Source organism: Talpa occidentalis, unplaced genomic scaffold (assembly GCF_014898055.3).
Source record: "Talpa occidentalis isolate TD23 unplaced genomic scaffold, MPIMG_talOcc4v2.1 talOcc4.14, whole genome shotgun sequence".
Classification (NCBI taxonomy): Eukaryota; Metazoa; Chordata; class Mammalia; order Eulipotyphla; family Talpidae; genus Talpa; species Talpa occidentalis.
The window spans coordinates 65372528-65391297 of record NW_023601433.1 but is presented as its reverse complement, the minus strand read 5'-3'; the positions used below and the strand labels follow the sequence as shown (position 1 = coordinate 65391297).

At 38.4% G+C, this 18770-nt stretch overlaps 1 protein-coding gene across 6 annotated transcripts in view; it reads right to left on the bottom strand.

Moving 5' to 3' along the window:
• Positions 1-18770, bottom strand: part of CACNB2 (calcium voltage-gated channel auxiliary subunit beta 2) — a 317634-nt gene that overhangs the window by 21564 nt on the left and 277300 nt on the right. For 5 of the 6 annotated variants that reach the window (XM_054695110.1, XM_054695111.1, XM_054695113.1 and 2 more), the window contains 5 exons: positions 16590-16726; positions 10995-11071; positions 6009-6142; positions 2408-2488; positions 1960-2018 (listed from right to left, as the gene is read on the bottom strand). In XM_054695110.1, coding sequence (XP_054551085.1) covers positions 1960-2018; positions 2408-2488; positions 6009-6142; positions 10995-11071; positions 16590-16726 — 488 coding nt within the window. Of the gene's footprint in view, positions 1-1959; positions 2019-2407; positions 2489-5325; positions 5388-6008; positions 6143-10994; positions 11072-16589; positions 16727-18770 lie in introns of all 6 variants that reach the window. The other variant, XM_054695114.1, reaches the window with a different exon arrangement.

Genomic DNA, 18770 nt, shown 5'->3' with positions numbered 1-18770 from the left:
TGTCTTTAATACTTGGCCAGAAAGGGGCAGCCTTGGACTACACCAAAGGCCCAAAGACCAAGCTGTGTTTCCTGGCACACAATAAAACATTTCATAGAGTCATGGAAAACAAAAAGAAAATCGAATTAGGATCATTTAGTTAGGTAGACTTTGATTAGAAAGTTTTTTGTTCAACCCTGAAACATAGTTTCTCTTCTCTGTCTCTCAGCCCTTTGCTTGAGCACTAACAATATTTGTCCTGCTATGAAATTCCCTTCCTTACCCTTCCTTGCCTTTCCTGCCAAAAGTCATTATAAATAAAATATGGTTGTAGGAGCAGATGTGATCAAAGGGAGAAAGTCTTTCATATCTAAAAGAATGCGAGGGGCCTCCCCAGTGGTGCAGCCGGTTGAAAGCTATGCTGTGAAGCTATCCACAGCCTCTGCAGCGCAGGTTCAATTCCCGGACAACCACGGAGAAACCCACATGGTGCAGCAGACCTCTCCTGCCTCGCCCGCTGCTCCCCTCAGCAGTGTCTTTGGTCCGTCTGCCTGTTCTGTTCTCCGCTCTGTCTCTGGTGAATTCTCTCACCCTCTCAGGCCTCTGATTATACCATAGTTCTTGTGTTAATAAGTAATTATTTTTAAAAAATAAAACAATGAGAGAGCAAGAAGGTACTAACTGAATAGAAGTAAGGAAGACTATGCCAGGGCCAGGTCTTGGGGGCCAGCTAGTGGGTTAAGTGTGAGAAGCCCACCAGCACCTTAGTGGTGATGCTCAATTGGCAGTTGGACATATGGGTCTTGATTCAGGGGACAGGCCAGCAAAAGGAATGCTGTTTAAAAGTCTGACACTAAATGAAATCACCAAAAGGGAAGAAAACAGAGAAAACTAAAGGACTCTGCAGATTCTCCATGGTGACAGACACACGTACCCAAACACTGTTCTGTGCTAAGATAAAAGGTGGAATGGAAGAGAAACCACATACTCTAAAGATATTGTGATTTTTAACAAATGAGACAAAGACCCAGCTGTGAGACAGAAGGAACACCATGAAAGTGTGGTTCCAGAAACCAAAGTATTTAAAGGAAGACAGAGTAGTTCACCATGTCCAGTAGGAGAATTCACTCCTGAATTTAGCAACATGAAAAGACATCAGTGAGCTGATGAGATTAGTTTTGGCTGTGTGATGGGGGGAGTGTAACAGGAGTAGGTTCAAGAATGTGAGAACAGAGCATGTTACACAAGTTGTTCAAGGAGTTTTGCTGCAAAGAAATGGAGAAATGGCATAGCTGGAGGGGGATATGAGGTCAGAGGGAGAAATAAACACATTTTTATATGTGGTAAGAATTGCCATTAGAATAAGACTTACTGATAAATAGAGTGGATTGTGGGTGGGGGTGTAGAAATGGGTCTAATTACCCAAGTGGGTGTATTGGCCATTGGTAGGGAAAACATACTAAGAAAAATCAGTGCTTAGGCTGACACATACATGGGCATACACGTGATGGTGGGAACTCTTGTAGGTTCTTCTGTCTGCCTCTGTGGTCTCAAAGAAACAGGAAGCAAGTTCATCAGGGGAGACGGAGATATGAGAACAGGTATTAGATGTTGGTGAGAAGAGGAGATGGTAGGAGAGTCATTTAGAAGACTGGAGAAGTGAATGGAAGGTGGATATTAAGTGTGATTTCTGGCCTGTGCTGAGGCCCAGTCGAGCATGAATTTAGGATGGTCCTCAGCAGGGATGGGGTCAAGTTTAGCTAACAGATACAGGTACAGAGGTGGAGAGTAGGATAACCTAGGCTGAGGACTTGTTGAGCAAATAAGACAAATAGTTATTGAGTGAGATTAAGTGGCATGACCTTGAGTGGAATGACCTCCTGCCACCATATAGATTTTAGTTTTCTCCAGGGATCAGATTCCTGTCCCACCAGGTTTTGTCATCTCAGTCCACAAAACCCAGGATTATAAAATACTCACCGCCCTTCGAATCTGTGTTTTAAAAAATCAAACAATGCTTTCTGCATCATATCTGTGACCTACAATTGAGCAAGCAACAAATTAAAAACATAATAAAACAATTGTACTCCTTTTAAGATTTGGAGAAAGTAGCACGCAAGGTCTCCACAATTTTATTGACTTCAGATACAATGGCAATTAAAAAGAAAATTTTCTGAACTCGTCCAGATGTTTTAGTGACAATAAATTATGTGGCAAGTGGTTTTAGTCAGTCTCCACTTGATACTATTTCCAGGAAGGAGTAAACTAAAGCAACAACCAGGAAAACAAAATAGGAAGTAATGTCTATATCGCAGCTTGAATAACTCACTTTTCTGCTAGGAGCTCTTTTAAGTTCTAAATTCAGAAGTCAGGAGAGGGAGGTAGAGTCACAGAGCAGCTCAGCCTGCGAAGATCAGCAGCAACTTACCTCATACCCCTTCAGGGAAGGGCCCACTAGGACCACTGGTCGCATGGACGGTACCACGTCATAAGGAGGTGTGTGCTCTGTCTGCAGAGAAAGGAGAGGCCTTCAGATGTTTAACAGGCAGGGGAACCTACATCACGTATAAACTGCTCTTTCTGAATTCTTTTACAGGCTTTCCAGACAAATCAAGTTTTTTTTTTTGTTTTTGTTTTGTTTTGTTTTTTTTTTGCTTGATTCTTACCTAAATAAACCCAATCAAAAACTGGTGGGTTTATTTTCCTAAAGTTTTCAAGATCCTGAATTATCTACAGTTTTCTTGCTCTCCTCAAGAAAAGCTTCTGGTAGTAATTTCTAAAGCAGGAGGTGCTGCTTTTGAATATAAACCAGTTGAGAGAACAGACAGAAACATGCCTCATGCAGAAAGGTGCTTCAGGCTGGGCCAGAGGTTAATGCTGCTTTTTAGATGCATTTGAGTTTTCTGAAGACTCTAATGAAGAGACCTAACATGATTAATTATAGAGAAAAAAAGGTCATATTACCTTTGTGTCTTAGATGTTTGTCTTACCTGGATAAAACCTAATTTCAAAACATTTAACTCTCATTACCAAATACTTGAGAATTTATTACTGTGAGAGTTTTAATTAGCATGCACAAGCTAATTAAAATACCAAGTAGGATCACTGTTCACTATTTAGTGATTAATGTTTTTGGATTTTTGCTTTCTTCACCTCAGAACTTAAAAACTTGGAAAGAAGTTAGTTAATGTGTAATAATACAATCAAACAATCTGCAGTGGCCTCAAAAACTTCATTATCAACTTGCATATCTAATATGCATCTCAAGAACTGTTCAGGTAGTGTTTCTGTTACATCACTGATTTATGTCTTTCCACAATAACATTTCTTTCTTGGAAGAGGAGGGCTAGCAGCTAAATTTTTTAGCAATTTCTAAAAACTTTCAAAATTTCTTGACTGCTTCAAATGAAGTGATTAAAATTTTTCTAAAAACTTACACAACAGCTAATTTGTTTGGTTATATTGAAATTGGCTCTGTTTATAACAGAAAAGTGCTAAATTGATGAAAACAAGACCATTTTTATTGCAGAATTGAGAGATAAATGCTGGGATAAATAAATCATTGTCACATGGATCTTTCCATTTTTAGCAGACCATATCTGAAAAAATGTTTTCAGAATCAGAGCAAAAAAGAAATATTCTTTAAACTAAAAAATGTGAAACCATCTTGAGGACATTGAGCTTAAAATTGCTCATTTCAACTTTCTGACTTCAATTGAATTTAATTTGCTTAAGGGAGGAGTAAAAAGCATTTCAAATTGAAAAGCTTCCATCTGAGATTTCACCAATAGTCACAGACAATATAATTGGAAGGGAGAAAATATTACTGAGACTGTGCTGTCAAATTTTACTGCTTAAAATTTTACCTAGTTTTCAAAATTAATTTTAATAGACACAGTAAAGGCAAAACACATTTTTAAACAGAAAAAAAAAACAAGACAAACATAATACAGTGACAGCACAAATGCCACACAAGCATCACTCTAAAAAGCAACCTAAAACATGGAAAACAATCTTTTGCTGAATCTCACGTTGTTTTTGTTTTCAAAATCTACATTGAAGTTGACCACATAACTGATAACATAAGAAGAATGAATACCAGTGCCGAAGGCATCATAAGCATGTTTGGATTATCACAAGTATACCACCTAGGATCATACTAAAAATGTTTAGAAGCCAAGTCCTTATAACTATGCAGTATAAGAATATCTTTTCCGCTGTTAGAATTAGGAATATAAATTGCATGCATTTTAGTAGCAACTACCAAGAAATTCTATTTCAAGTCTTTAAGTATTAAGTGGCCCGGTTCTGGTTAGGTCTTTGGTTCCTTTGATCTTTGATCTGTGACTGCCAACTAGCCAAGGGTTACCCATGCTGGTAGTAATCAATCAGGTTCTTAATAGGGTTGCTACAGAAATTACCTTATTTGATGGAATATTGGTACTTTGTGCCCTATTAATAATAACACTCTTTTTGACCTATATTCTCCTGCTCATCTTATTTTGTTCCAATTAGTGGAAATATGATGATAAACGTTTTTAAAGTTTTGGGATTTAAGAGTAAGCAAACCTCAAAAAAATCTGTCTTGACTAATCTGGTTTTGGTTCATGTTCCTGCTCTGTCAAGTTCAAAGTGGCTCAGTAATGCTGATTTTCTGGGCTTCTGCAACATGAGCACCATTACTTGGCTGCAAGTTTTAGCTGTAATGAGGTGACAGGACCAGAAAGATGGGCCCGCTGTCATGGAGGAACCTCAGCTGGGACCTTCTGGGTTCACACAAAATCCATGTGTTTCGGTTGAGGTCTTCCATTATTAAAATTACTATAATTCATTAAAAAAAATAAAACTTCCCAGTTTAATATCTGACACCTTCTTGATGACTTAAAAGTTCCTCCACAGAGCAAGATACTTGAATGCAGAGGAAAAGGTTTCAGGCCCCGTCAAGAGTTCATAGCAGAGTTGACTTCACTCCACACCTGTGTGCCACGCTGTACCCAGGGCTGTGCCAGACTCGGTGACAGGGGGAAGGGTGACTCTAAGAGAGCCTGGATGGCTGTGGAAAGTGGTGTGTAAAAGAAGGGAAGGGATGGAAACTGAAGGGGGGACCTTAAAAAATACTGCTTTAAAGCTGCTTAGAGGAACAGATTATGGAATAAAGAGAGCTCAGGGATACCCCAGTTTCCAGTCAGGGCATAAGAAGCATCGCTGTGTAATCTGGGTGGGCCGTGGCAAAGGCTGTACATACGACCACGCCCCCTTGTCCAACAGGCAAGATGCTGAAATCTGACTGATGGAGGAGGCAAGAACATGGGGAGGTATTTATATATGACAATAGGAAAAACTCACAGTAAACCGCCAAAACAAGCCTGCAGTTTTCCACTGGTCTTGTTCATCTGCAGATTTTGCACCTAGTGGATCAGAAGTTTAAATACTGACTAAATTAAAAATTGAATTTTTTTTTTTTAGTACAAGCTATGTATCTGGATATCATAAATCAGAATCTAATAATGGTTTAATATGCTTGATTATAAGTTAAATTTCTGGAAAAAAGAAAGACAAAGACAGACAGAATAAGCATGCACAATAGAGGTGCATTCTATGGAGTAGTCAGTGTTGGACACCCTTGTATGTTTTAAACCAATTCCCTTGGTGGTAGATATTATTCCATCAAAAAGGATAAGTACTGTAATGGCGCTTTAACAGGTCACTCACTGAATTTAGTTGGCTTGAAATGCATGGACTCAATTAGCTGTTTGCTAGGTTCTTTTCTTAGGACATAAATGATTGTAGCTAATCAACTGTGGACTTTAATGCTAATGATGCCAGTGGCAGGATAAACACAGCTTATGTCAATGTAAACTTACCGATTTCTGCTTCTGCTTAGCTACAGCAGCATGGAAAAGAAACAAAGAATAACAGAGCATGCATGTTATTGGCTTGTCAAAGGACGCAGACAGTCAACAGGACTAGAAATGTGACGCAGTGCAGTTGAGCAGGTGGACAGATGGGAGCTTGGAAGTTAATGTTACCTTCTTAAAGAAGGGCATTCTTTTCTCTTTGGAGTGGGGTGACGTTACACTGTTTGCACTGGGCTTAGGGGAGCGGTGGTTTGCTGGAATATCATTTTCTTCTGCATCTAAGCCAGTAGCATCTATGTCTATAGCTATATACAGACAAACAATTCAAAAATCATCAGGTAGACAGGAGAGGAAAAACAGGTTATAAAAAAAATAAAATGAAAGCAAATAAAACTAACCATAGCAAAAGATCCTATTATGAGTATTCAGCACGGTAAACAAAGTAAAATTTAAAGGTAAAGCACGTGAAGAATGCAATGCAATTAAATCTAAAACTGAAAGAGCCCCTCAATATCTGTTTGCTTATACAAATGCATTTTATATAAAATCTCTCAAATATTTTAGAGAAACATGTTGTAGTTTTAAATGTAATATTGCTATTTTCCATATGAACTGTATATAAGTGTAGCACAGAACATTTAGTCTCACTTTTTACAATCTCTCAAACCAGTTTTTAGATAATAACCAACTGCACCAGAAACCTTTATCACAGCGTGCCTCAGATTTCTTCTTTTGCTTGGTTTAGTTGGAAAACAAGGGTGATGTGAAAAGGTTCACTAGAATTGCAACAGGTATTTGAGGGACAGAGAGAATAGAAAGTTGTAGGTTGAGCCAATGGAAAGGAGTGGTACATGAGGCCAATGATTCAGGGCAGGTTGCTGGGTGGGCAGGATTAAAGTGATTTGGAGGTGGTGCGGGCACCCTCAGGCAGGCCTAACTGAAGACTAATTAGAAAACACTGAATCAGATGGTCTCCAAATGAAATGACTAATAAAATGAAACAAGTCTTCCGATGACTTATATAGTTACTGGGCTTGACACCAGAGTGGAGAGGTACCAGGACCCAGAAGAGTAAGCGACTGCCCTGCTTTCTGGGAAACGAGAAGCTTAGGCTCATTGTTCAGTGTGCTTTCACTTTTAGAATCTTTTGACCTGAAAATACAGCACTTGAAGATCAAGTGTCATCTTGAAGATAGACACTTCCACATACAATTACTATCAACTCTCTACTGTTTAACATTTAAAAGATAAACTCTTAAAGAGTTTAAGGGACTAGTTCTCTGTCAAATCACAGCAGAGCCAGGACTCAGAACCTCGTTCTGCTCGGCGAATCTGTACCCTGTCCCTGCACCAGGCTGCGTCTTCTGGGAGGTCTCTTCTCAACCCCATGCTCTCTTTTGTGTCCCTTGGATTCCCTAGTGGGCTTCTGTCCCCTGTGTCAGTACTCAGGAAGATATAAAGTTGAGATCACTAGAAAATTATTCTTGGTTTAGGTTAAGTCCAGGAGAAGGAAAGAAGAAAATCTACTCATCCCCGGAAAGCATCGTATTATACAATTTTGTTATCTCTCTAACAAAAACCACAGTACATTCAGATTTAAGAACCAATTACCACTGTGAAATAACAGACAGCTTGATGATGCGAAACCACTACCATTCCTCATGATGCGCAAGCTGATATGGCTTCCTCCTGACAGCTACTGCTAACCTTTTCAGATGACAGGCGATCAGCTGACAGGCCTCACATTATTTTTCAATTTTGAAGTTATTATGGGTATTAGATGACTAAGCCTTTTGAAAACTAGGATCTCTTGTTTCATCAGTCCCTTTCATTTGATTAGGTCAAAAATCCTTGAAGGAGTGACTACCTGGCATTGTTTGCAAAATATTGCAAATATCAGCTCTTGCTTGCATAAAGATGAGGTATGATCTTTTTCTCCAGTGAAGGTAATAATGGCTAGGGTTAATTTAGTTAGACTTACCTAGTAAATGTGTCTTTTTCTTTGTCTCATCTATGCATATTGATAAGCTGAAAGGCTCAGCACATGGTGCGCAATGGAACCATTATAAAGTGTACCCAGGGGTTTGAATGAGAGCTGGCTTTTATTGCACCCTATAATGCTTTTCCATGAATTCCAATTTAGGAAGCATGTCATTTGTGTCTTACTGGATATGATGGAGAGAATTCAGGTAAATTTTTCATTATTTCTATAGTATATTTTCACCCACATCAATTAAGTTTCCTTCTAGAAGTAAATTCCCATATACCTTTATTTTTCCCATCTTCTGCTGGGTTTATAAAGGGCACATTGAGGGGACAGTACCACCCAAGAGCCTTTTGGAAATTGAGCCCACTTAATTGCCTGTCAGAGTTGACAGGACCCTAGGATGACAAAGCTCATGGATTTGATTTTATGATTTATTCATTCAATTTGGTCTGCTGTGATGTGTGGATGGTTTTTTTTTTTTTATATTTTTTATAGAAATAGGGGAAATGCATAAGAAGTTTAGTGGTGACATTGCCTACATGCTTGGCTATTCACCCACATATCCTAAAAGTCAGGTTTGAAATTTATCTGTATTTGGTATACAAGGGCTCAAAACTCCAATTGAGAACTTTCTGATGTACTAATTCTGGCTAACTTAAATCTAAAAGCATTTATTCTGAAATAGAGGGAATCCTAAAATACTTGGCCACTTTCAAAACACATTAAAGAAATTTACTAAGAGAATGAGCAAATCTTTTTATTGCTCTGTATACTTTATCAGACTTAGATTGTTCTACTTAAATGAAGAAATTTACCCCCTTTTAATTACATTATTATACTGGCATAACTGGACAAACATCAGTATTTACTTGGGGAAAACTGCTTCTATAAATTTGAAAAGTTTTTTTTTTTCTCACTAGCATACACTGTGTCTTGGTAGAGAACCATGGAAACATTTTCTTAAATTTTAGTGTAATCTTATACATGTGCCTAGTTGTATCTAGTTGAGTGGAGTGCAGGGGTAACAAGTGTGTGCTCAAGTGTGTGGGCAGGGGATGTGCAGCTGGCTGCATGCTATTACACAGAAGTGAACTGGGAAACTTTTCCAGATCCCTTAGAATATCCAAGTATATTTACTTTAGGCAGACACTTACAGTCTGTGGTCTAGCAACAGGTGAGCTGAATTGTAGACAGGGCCTCTGGGAAGCAAAGATGAAAATTATAAGTGTAAACCAATGCACATTTGCTAGGTTAGACAGTTTCCCTGGAAGAGAGAGAGAGAAAGAGAGAAAAAGAAAAAGAGAGAGAGAGAGAGAGAGAGAGAGAGAGAGAGAGAGAGAGAGAGAGAGAGAATGTGTGTGTGTAACCTCTCTAAGTTTTGCTTTAGATAAGATGTGCTATTGAAATGAGAATTACAGCAGGATCCTGATGTATACTTTTATAAAATGTTGTAACTGTTTAATTATCTCTGTGGTCCACTGAATCACTAGTGTTTTCCTACTTTTGGTATTCAAAAAGTCCTGTAACTATATGAAACTTGGGCAAAGTTCTCAATCATCCTTATTAAACTCTTAATTGAACTGCATTTTTAGTAATGACAAACAGCTGGCTATGAAAAAAGGAAATGTTATTTTACAAATACACTAACTTAGAATTCAGAATGCATGCGTTTGCTCTCAGTATACTACTGAATGCTAAGCAGCAGACTGCAGGGCTAGAGGACTGGAAGCATCTCCCTGGTCTACAGAAGGGGGCTGCCATCCGCAGGCAGGGCTGCTGCTTTGTCACAACGTGATGCAGCATTTTCTTATTTTAGGAGCTTCATGATAGTTCTCTGGACTCCCTGAGACAGTCTTTAAGACACATGGGAAGAGGATAAGGCTTACCCCATAATACCTGCGACTGCAAACATGTGAGAAGTAGCAGAGACAAGCCTCCTTTCCCTGTACATGTAAGAAAGATCCATTCCCCGCTGCTCAAGGATGAAATAAGCCTTACATAACACTTAAAAGGGTTTCAATTTCCAACATATTTTACTTCATTTGGGGCAAGTTAGAATTACTGCCAGTTACAGGTACATGGTTTCTGAAATCACTAGGTATTATAAAATTACTTATTTCTTATTGCTCTCAGATTTTGCTCACTTAAAATGTCCTATAATTCTCGCTAAGAAGTACTTGATTGGTCCCTATAAGCTGCCAACATCCAGGAATGAGGGGTGGTCATTAGTAAAAGGGGGAATCTATTCTTAAGACATACTAGTCATAGTGCAACTTGTTCCTTAATTTCCCCATATAAGCACAATTCTGTCTTTGACATCTTCCCACTGCTAAGTTCCTCAACATCACACCTGAAGACATTTTGCTGGAACACTCTGCTGGCCAACCTTGTAATCTTACTCTGACTCTCAATTTTAAGTCTTAGCAAAGTATGACTCTGATCCTGAGCTTTCATACAATTTTTCAAATTTTTCTCCTATTTATATAGACCTCTAAGTTCTCACATTGGAGTTTAGCAAATAAAAATTCAATTAAATTTGAATTTAAGATAAACAATTTTTTAGTGGAAACATGTTTCATACAATAGTTACTTACACTACAAAATAATTTGTTGTTTATCTGAAGTTCAAATATAAGTTGGTGTCCTTTTCCACTGCTTTGGAAAGAAAACAATAATTATTCCTCCCATAAGTGCTTTTTCTGTTTTGGATACTTCTACACATCCCTATGTCTTCTGCAGAGCCTTTCAGGTAGAGTTCACATCAGGCCAGTTGCTCCACTGTCACCTCATTCCCCTTTCCTCACTTTTCTAGAGTTTTATCATTCTCTTTTTATTTAACATCGAGTCCAACATCTCACATCACATTATAGTTGTTGGTGGACATTCACCCATTTACTGCCATGACAATGTATTGGGTACCATGGTAGAGGAGGTGATAAAGTTAAATACATTACTTTGATCATCTATAGCAAATTACAGTGAGCATATTGACATATTTTTTCAAATCCAGAAAAAAATTCCCCCACCTTGTTCCAAACGCATATGAATGTTATTTCTGAACATTTTCATCACTTCTAGAGCATAGTGTTTTCTGTATGTAAACTCACACAATTAGGGTCTAGAAAGAATGAAATGCAATATATAACACTCAGTACTTATCACTTACTTACCAGATGATGGAGGTGTAGATTTTCTGGAACTAGGTACTATGTCACCCAAACTGGATGATGAATTTCCTCCTGATTTACTGGAGTAAAGCAAAAAGTTATATTAAATCTGATACTTATTTCAGATATTAAAACATTTATAGTGCTCAATAAACCTTGATTACTCATTGAGTCCTTAATGAACCTTTAATCTACCTTTCCTTTAAGGAGGCAAATAATAATTTTCCAGTGGGTGTTGCTGGAGCCCTTGAAACTTCTGTTTCAAATTTAAGGTTTAATTTTAAGAGGCCCTGAGAAAAATGGAAGAGAATTAGGGCAATTTCAGCAGTCTTCACATTTCTGCTAGGATCACAGAGATAACAGCAGAGATTTCCTCTGATTATTATTTTAGAGACCCTCTGAAGCAACGCATAGAACCTTAAGGTTAACACCAAAACTTATTGTTTCCTTCTTGTTTGATTCTAACTTTATACTTAGACTGAAAGAACTCTAGCTTTCATGAGCAACCTACAAAAGAAAAACACGCAATACCAAAACTTGCTAACCTTTAAAAGCACATGAAAGAACAGAACATAGTGTTATATGAGTTCACTCACTCCCAGATAGTATCTGGAACATTTCTCCAGCTTGGCTAACATGGAGGATTTAAACTGGCTCATTTAAAAATTATTTGAAGAGCATATACTTCAGAACTACCAGATTCCAAAGTTGGATACAAGACATGCTCCAATGTCTTAGAAATTTTGGAATGAATATTAGAACAACGGCATTTATGTTATTTTTTACCAAACTACCAGCATGCAAAATAACATATTATGAAATGGCCCCATTCATACACAAAGATGGAAAGGAACATCTCAAAAAGTATTTGCTTGAAACCAGTAGGTATTGTAGCCTTCACTTCGCAGTATTGACATAGTATTTCACAAGACGATCTTAATTGCCCGGCCTTTATTATCATGGCCAAGCCGGGGTCTAATTGAAAGAATTTTCCATAGTGTCTGTGCATCAAAAGGTGGTATTTAAATAAATATCAATATGAAAATATAAGTGCCACAAAAATACCAATCACGAGCTGAATTCTATTACTACTATTCTGGCATTTTAATGCTTAAGCAGACAAACATCTAAAATTTTAAGCAGCTAACAGGAGGACTTCACATCATTTTAGGATTCTTAAGAGATATTCCAGTACATTTAAAAGGATACCAGGCAATATGTAAAAGTAATAAGAAGTGGTATTAATAGAAGCAGTTCTGGCAGTTATATAAGAATACCCATTACCAAGACCAAAACATTTTCTTCCAAAAGTGTTTTTTTTTCTTTTTCTAAAATACTAAGTCTAATTTCAGTTCTAGCATGGGTTTGTTTTGCATTCTCTTTGAATTTTAATAACAGTCAAAGTATTATTTGAATTGTGGCAAATACTGCAAATAGCCAAAAGTTCAGAATGTAAATTTGCCCTTACCTTTTAATTCTGTAAAAATGCCACTTTCTTGAACTGTGTCCCAATTCTAATGCCTTTGATTTTTTGTTGACTTTTATAATGTATATAGCAGAGTTTTAAAATACTGAATTCCGATTATGTCCTTAAAACTGTATTTAATAAAAGTAGGAGGAAAATACAAAAACCTCTGAAAGCAAGTAAAAATATGTTGCACCTACTTAGGGCAAAAGCTTGGGTAAAGAGACAGGATAAAATAAAATCAAGAAAAATAAAAGAAATATGTATACAGTTATAAGGCTACCTACAGTAACCTAAAATAAGTTGTAAAGCTGTTATGGTCCCCAAATATGGTTTATAGTTCATTAAGGAAAAATGCAAAAGCAAAAATATTATATCTAATACAATAACTAATAACAGATGACAATGATGATGACAGTCTTTTTACTATCCCAGGCCTGGATATGTGCTTCACAGAACAGCACGCCAGTGGGCCTGGTGTCAGGCTTTGGTCTGACTGACTGGGTTTTCCTCCTGGTTCTAACTGCGCCGCCTTGGTCAAGTTGCTTAAGTTCTTCTAGCCTGTGTCCTCATCTGTGAAGTGGAGGCTACAATACCTACTGGTTTCAAAGGATTGTACAAAGTTGAGCTAATCACTGGTGCTAGACCAGGGCTACACAGTTGAGAGACAGAGAAAACTTTTGGCAAAACTTCCTTTCATGCTCTTTGAGAAGCCTTTTTCTGTTCTCAGTTTGTACATGAAGAAGCAGAGAAAGATACACTAGTCTCTCGCTGCAAAAATCCACCCCAAATTTTCCAAAATGTATTCTATAAAAAACAACTCATAAGATATCAATCAGAAAGAATTTTTATAATTTTGGTATATATAAGAAAAACATCCCTACTCCACTCAGATTCACAGTGCATATCAACATGTCAGAGGCTCTGAACAAAATCCTAAAATAACTTTCTATTACTTCACACTATTCTAAACTAATTTGATCAGGGAGCCCCTTTTCAAGTGATTTGGCAGGAAAACTCTGGAAAATTCTGTATTATCCATAACAAACTAAAAAGCAAAACAAAAAACTCCCCAGCTGAGAAAATTTCAAACCTCAACAAAGTACAGTCAACCTCTGAGCAACACTGGTTTGAACTGCACTGGTCCAGTTGTATGCAATTTTTTTCAATAAATATATTGGAAATTTTTTTTATATTTGTAACTATTTGCAGTTCAAGAAGAACTGCATAGCCTAGAAATATCAAAAAAATATGTAAAAGTTATGTCATGAACACATAAACTATATGTAGAAAATAATCTATCATTTAGTACTATAGAATACACACAAATCTATTTTTTTTAAATATTTATTTACTTATTTATTTATACAAGCACTGGGTACAGTCAGAAGTGTGGGAGGGTGAGAGAATTCACCTGAGCCAGAGCAGGGAGCAGAGCAGGCAGAAGGATGGAAGTACACTGCTGAGGGGAGCAACGGGCGGCAGGAGAGGTCTGCGCGCCATGTGGGAGCCTCCTCCGGTGGCTGGGGAGCAGCCGGGGATCGAACCAGCGCTGCAGAGGCTGCGGGCAGCTTCGCAACTCAGCACTCAACCGCTGCGCCACCAGGGAGGCCCCACATAAATCTATTATAGGGGGTTGCAATTTATCAAAACTTATGCATACAAACACAGACCATACATAAATAGCATCACTGGAGGTTAAGAGAAATGTAAACAAACATTATTGGTAAGGCTTTCAGTCAATTTTAAATTTGGGGGGATTCAGAAGTTATATGCAGAATTTTGACTGCACAGGGGTCAAGGCCCCTAGTTCCTAAGTTGTTCAAGCATCAACTGTATATATTACTATATTGATAACGCTAGTATCTATGTCCCATGAAAATGAAATTTTCCACATTACAAGATATTAAGTCATAGCAAGACACCATTATCAATATGGAGACTAGGAAAATGCACAATGAAGTCAACAGAACACTAGAAATTGAATAACTAGTATCATACCTTCAACATCCTGCAGGTAAAATGCACGTGCTTTGTCTACATGTCTCTACTTTTATATGGCTAAGTGCATGCTGCAATCTTTAACAAATGCAAGTTACAATTCAAATATGGGGCAGAAGTTTTGAGAAAAGAACCCCTCTGAACTAAAATACTAGTTAATTGTACCTAGCTATAAAATACTAGTTAATGAAGATGGATGTTCAAAACAAAAAGCATATTCTATTTTGATTGTGGGTATTGAAAAACATTCTTGCTAATACTAAAACATTATCATTGATAAAGGATTATACAACTTCATATAAACAAGTAACAAGGAAGCCAGGAAAAAAAAAATCCAAAAGCTTAGCTATTCACATTAAAGAAAAGACTTGCTCATACAACTTTCCTTCTCATAGGGAAGAGTTCAGTTTAAAATTCACTCTGTCTAGAGATAATTCAGCCCCTGTCTGTTACATAAACCATCTAATTTCTGTGCATTAAGGCAATTTTAACCCATTTCATATTGAGTTTCCAGTTAAGTGTGTAACAGTGAGTAGAATTAAAAATTAAGTTTCTCAAGTGAAAATGAAACAGACCTCAAGAGCTGCTATTTATCAGTGATGTCTGAGATGTCGTTTCTAAAGTGGCGTCCTGCCCTACCAGCAGCTACAGACACTGCACTTAGTATCCCCGCCCCCAACCCCTCCCCCAGCTACTCAGAGCCAGCAAGACTGAGACTTAAGAATTTCCTCTGCACTGAAGCACAAATTTAATTCTCTATGACCCTAGCTGTTATCATGAATGATAATAATTAATTTGATTTCTTCCCAAATAAAATTAAAAAATCAGATGCTGGGATGAAGTTTTTAAAATTCAGAATTTGTGATGCTATCATTCATGAAAGAATTTCAATTTAAAATGGAAAATCTCATGCATGTACCCTTGGGAAAAGAAAATTTAAGGAGTGATAAGGACTGAGAGACTGATTCCTCATAAGGGCCTGGGTTACAGAAAATTGACACTTACCTTGGGAAGCCGTATTTCTGGTTTCCAGAGACATGAACAAGAAGTGACTTAGGTCAGGTTTGTCTCACAAAGTGGATTGGATTGGACTTTATAAGGCTGGGGTGGCTTTGACCTCTCAGGGAATTTTCAGGGTTGATGTCCATTTGTTTTCTGTTTTAGTACATGCCAATGAATTCTCCCTCTTTACAGTCCCTGGCCATAAATACTGTTTACCCCAAACCTTCAAGAAACCTGTGTGCAGTTTAACATGGTTTTTGCAAGTTCAAAATTGTAATTCCTCTGTTCCTCCTGAATAAACTTACCTTTTTTGACAATTTTGAGCTTGTCTCAGTTTACTTCTTTATTTAGAGCCAGCACAATAAACCATATCACTGTAACAGGATGGTCCCCAGGAAAGGGGGAGGTTCCAGGTTCCCTGCCCCATCCAAGGGAGGGTGGAGCTGAGCAGAGAGAGAAGCTGCAGAGGAGACTGCGGAAGGAAGGAAGCAGGATGGAGCCAGAAGGAGACCTGGAGGAGGCACATGGAGCCTAGAGACACGTGAAGAAACTGCGCTTGTCTTTTGGTCGTGGACTGGGTGACACAGATGTGGGTGAGACCCGTGGGGAGGTGACAATGGCAGCTTTTATCTTGATTTTGATTTTGCTCTTTTCCTTCTGGGCTTGTCTGGTTGTTTCTGACCCTCTTCTGTGGGTCCCCACTGAAAGGTGCTTTAGACTTGGGACAGGCTTTTGGGCCTTGATCTGGGCCAATCCCATTTGGATGGAGTTTTACCCACAAGGGGACGGGTAACTCGGGTGCTTCAATTAGAAACAAGATTCTTTGCCTTTTCTGTATTGTTTCCTAATTGTAATAAAATTCCTTCCCATTAAAGTCTCATGTTTTGTGTTGATGCACCGGATGGCAAAACCTATTTAGAACAGGCAGGTTTGCGGGGTCTGGGCTGCCCCTCTTCCTGCTCTGTAACAGATTCCTGAAACCTGCCCCTTTCCTGGGGACCACCCTGTTATATCACCAGTTTGTCTCTTAACAGACATAAAAAACCACAGAATATAGCAAATAACAGCATTCTGTTATAAATGACAGTGTAAAAAGACTTTGACACAAATACTTGATGTTTTTCTCATACCTGGAGTAGAATTTCCCTTGCTTGGCTCTCTGTTCATGCTGTAGCCTCATATTTTCTAGTTTGACTGGGCTTGGAATGAATCCGATTTCACAGCCTTCCTTAACCAATCGCCCTATCCACCAGTCATTGTTAAATTTCTAAACACAAAATCAAGAAATGATTACGATCAGTATACAGAAGTTCAAATCTTCTACTTATAGTTCTTCCAAATTAGCTATTTCAGTGGAGAGAAATATTATGGCAATTACAGTTAACTATGCCTCAAATATCACAATTTATTTTATTTATTTATTTTTTTTTTTGTGGGACCCTCGCCGGCGGCTGGGGAACAAACCAGCACTGCAGAGGCTGCGGGCAGCCTCGCAGCCCAGCGCTCAACCACTGTGCCACCAGGGGAGGCCCTCAAATATTACAATTTTTAAAAAAGATTTATTTATTTATTTATTTATTTATACAAGAACCGGGGTACAGGCCAGATGTGCAGGAGGGTGAGAGGATTCACCAGAGACAGAGCGGGGAACAGAACATGCAGACTGACAAAATACACTGCTGAGGGGAGCAGCAGGCAAGGCAGGAGAGGTCTGCTGCACCATGTGGGACCCTCACTGGCCGGGATCGAACCCGTGTTGCAGAGGCTGCAGACAGCTTCACAGTGCTGCGCTCAACCACCTGCACCACCAGGGGAGGCCCAAAATATCACAATTTAAGAGACCCTTAGGTTCACAGGCTGAGCATGTGAATGTTGTGGTGGCTCAGCAACCAGCTGCAGGCTTGGTTCTACCTTCTTTTCTGGGTTCCGCCTTGAGACTTGCATGAATTCCATCACAACTGCCTTTGTCACCCTGAGTAGGATAAACTGCTTGCTCAAAAATTAACAGCTCTTCCTAGCAAGAGACCATTAGGAACTACACAGTGTTAAAAAGATTTTCCTTTTATATAATCAGATTAATTAGCAGCATTAAGTGTGAGAGAGAAATACTGAAATCTGCCTGAAATATTGTGTCTCAGAACAAAATTTAGCTGTGTGCAAGCCAGTTAATAATTACCATGATACAGTGTCCACAAAGGAGATGATTTCTCTACTTACACTTATGGTGACAACTTCTCTCTCAGGGATGAAATATTTTATCTTAAATATCATCTGGGTCAATTCCCCTCAACTGAATATTTTTCAATTCTTTTCTTGAATACTTCAAACCAGAATATCCATTCTGTTTTTCTTTTCCTTCCATGATGGAAAAAGACTAAGCACATGTCACCTGGAGGCCACCCTGAATCAACCTAACCTCGTGCTGTGCTCGAGGCAAACTATCACTTCTGAAATACTTTACCTTTCTTCCTTGCCAATATTTTGCATTTCTTTCTAAAAATTAATGACATAGCAGACTCTTAAATTTTTAGGTTCTTTTTAGAGGTCATCATCGGCCCCTTTGCTTGCAGCCTTTGGGGGAATGAGCATTCAGACTCACAGATGCCCCCAGGACGTATCATCCTGCTGGATGTATCATCCAGTGGTAAATTCCTCCAGGTCCAAGGAAAGCTCATACTCACGCTGAGAACATTGGGGTAATTTAAGGTCATTTAATTCCGTGTTCTGTACAGCAGACATTTAATCAATATTGACTCAAAATAAAGCTCAGTTAATGGTGAATTTTTACAATGTATACACTGAGTCACTGTCAACCAGAATGTAGAGACTTTTGAAACAGGAAAAGGGAGTTTCTTGATATCTGGTTCTTGCCTCATTGACCCTAACTCCTACCATTCTCTCTCCCATTGCAGAAATTTACCAAGGAAGTTTCCAAGGAAATGTACCAAAGGGCACCGTGACCCGAGTAAGACATTGTCAACAGAAAGGAGATTATGAATTCTAGATATTATTACTAAACTCTCTCCAGATGGCTAAACTGGAGACATGTGGGGGAAACTACACACAGTCAAGGTTGAAGAAAAAGTACAGGTTAAGCATAAAAAAGGATCATCTCCTCCAGTAGTTGTCAATTTCTGGGTCACAGAGCCCAGGGGAGCCTTGACATTATTGCAAGCGGCCTATGGCTTCTTTCTTCTTTAGAAAGGTTATATTTATATTAGAAAAGGTTGAGAGGCACTGATTTTGTGAGTGTGTTATACAACAGCAGCTGCAGGCCATGCTATTTCACAGCAGTAAGAAGTAAACAGTGC